Source organism: Bidens hawaiensis, unplaced genomic scaffold, assembly GCF_021521415.1.
Source record: "Bidens hawaiensis isolate Kalapana, Puna unplaced genomic scaffold, B.hawaiensis_p1.1 tig00070707_1, whole genome shotgun sequence".
NCBI classification, from domain to species: domain Eukaryota; kingdom Viridiplantae; phylum Streptophyta; class Magnoliopsida; order Asterales; family Asteraceae; genus Bidens; species Bidens hawaiensis.
This window is the reverse complement of record NW_027502414.1, coordinates 1-2238: the sequence shown is the minus strand read 5'-3', so window position 1 is coordinate 2238 and position 2238 is coordinate 1. Positions and strand designations below refer to the sequence as shown.

At 34.2% G+C, this 2238-nt stretch overlaps 1 protein-coding gene across 1 annotated transcript; it reads right to left on the bottom strand.

Annotated features, from left to right (window-relative positions):
- Nucleotides 1-283: 283 nt before the first annotated feature.
- LOC143605664 (putative F-box/LRR-repeat protein 23) lies at nucleotides 284-1312 on the bottom strand (the record flags this gene model as incomplete). The annotated part of the gene is made up of 2 exons (XM_077081694.1): nucleotides 284-563; nucleotides 974-1312. Coding segments are annotated over 2 exons (619 nt in total), but the record flags the coding sequence as incomplete, so codon positions are not given.
- Nucleotides 1313-2238: the final 926 nt, after the last annotated feature.

Below are 2238 nucleotides of genomic sequence, written 5' to 3'. Positions count from 1 at the left end.
TTTGAGGAATCATCAGCATAATAGCCTACAACAACTTACTAAGGTTCCATCCCCGTGAGCAAAGCATACACCATCCTATTCACTTCCACATCATCATAGGGTTTAAAAGACTTATGAGGAAGTCTCAGATACTTAATTTGTTGTGAACATCTTTTCCCTAAGTCCCCTGTTAGATCAAGGCCCATGCACCCACGCAAATCAAGCGATTCAAGGTGACAACAACCATCCAGAATCGCCTCCTACCCAATGTTTTGTATGCAGTTACTAATGAGTTCAAGGTGAGTCAACTGCGGTAGGTTTTCGCAATTGCTAAGGCAATCTCATTCTGAACATCCGAACCATCCATAACTAATTCCCTCAATCTAAATCCCTCTTCGTTCAGTTTTAGTGTCTTTAGCAGGGGGCAATAACGCCCAACATCTTCAATATTCACTTTCTTGATCATTGTTCTTACAAGGCTGAGTTCTTCCAGTGACGATAATTTCTTGAAAGCTTCAGTACTCATGATGCCATCTATAGTAGAAACATAGTATACGAGTTCTAAATGTCTAAGCTGACTTGATCTGTGAACAGAAGGGAAACAGAAACATATCAGATATTTTATTAAAAATATTTTCTAACAAAAATTATTAGCAGATCCAGTCCCATATGGTAATTATCAATCTTAAGACCTGATACTGCTAACGAACCCTAGATTATACATATGAATAAAAAATTAGTCCAAATGTCAACTATTACACAAACCTTCTAGTTACATTAAAGTACCAAAACACTTTCTAACTACCAAAACAAATTTAGAAAAAGTTGCAAGACATATTTTCTTAAAAAGAAACAATTTTTATTAACCATAATAGTATAAACATTTGAGCTTCATTACATTTTGCTTATAGAAAAACTGTAAATGAAAAGTTATATATTGTAAGATGTTAACAAATCGATGTGATTGCATACCTGTCAGCAATATGCAATATACTGAAGAAGCTTGTCTTGGCAAAAACCAGTGAGGGTTAAGTCGACAAATTGGCCTTGGCTTCTATCGACAACATGCTTACACATCTGCGAACATTTGCGCACATCTCTAAATTTAGCGGAAAATTTGTCCATAAAAACAACCCTCCGCATAGCAGGGTCCTTGTAGATTTCATGCCAGGCTGTGCATACTTTTTGGGCGTTATGAAGTATGTCATCCACACCAACCATTTGGAGTATGTTCACCATTATGCCAGATGGAAGCTCCAACCAGTTCCTTTCTGGTTGCTTCACTTGCCAAGATTGTTTGGGTTCCGAATTCAAATAAACACTTTTCTTGAACCTAACAATTTGCAGACAACAAAAAAACATGTGGTTTATAGCATAGCAATGGACCGAATCAAGGGTCAATAATCAATATAGGATAAAAGATATCATTTTACGTATAAATCACAATTTTTTTTAAATCAGCCTCAATTGATCAGTCAGCCTAACAATTTTTAGGCAGCATGTGACTTGCAAAATATATCGATATTTGCAAATCAATGAAAAAAACTACAAACTCGTCAAGTGTCACTTATCTGTATAGGAAAAGGGTATCGGAATGCGTATAAATTACAATATTAATATTTTAATTAAACAGCAAGACAAGAACATAGAACTATAGTCGGAGCAATGGATAAATGAAATTAAGTGAGGATATCATATGCAAATATAAACTAACAAATCCTAGTACTTTTCATGAAGCTCAATTCAATTCCCTAACAATTTGCAGGCAACACAAGAGCATGTGGTTTATAGCATAGCAAACGTTCGAATCAAGCGTCAATATCAATATAATACGGCAAAAGAGTTCAGGATGCATATATTTTAAATCAATTAAAAGGTTTATGAACTTGTGAAACTAATCAATATATAGAGAAAATTTAGGTGTTAGAACTTCAAATATCTAAGAAATCATCTATGAATTCATAAAGTAATTTGGGAAAATCAACGATAAACTCACATTATACACTGAACAAGAAGGAGGTGGCGGACTCTTGCACGATTGCACGCTCAACATTTTAATTCAAAAAGAAAATACATTTTTTATTTATAAATTTTGAGAAATGAAGGTTATGATCGAGATTTGACCTAAGTAGATAAAAGCCTTAAATTTTACTTAAATAGCAATTTGAGAAATGAAGGTATTAATCGGTTCATCATTCACTATAACAGCAACAGTTCTTCTAAACCCTCATTCGAGTTTGTAATCACCAAATTTCGCTG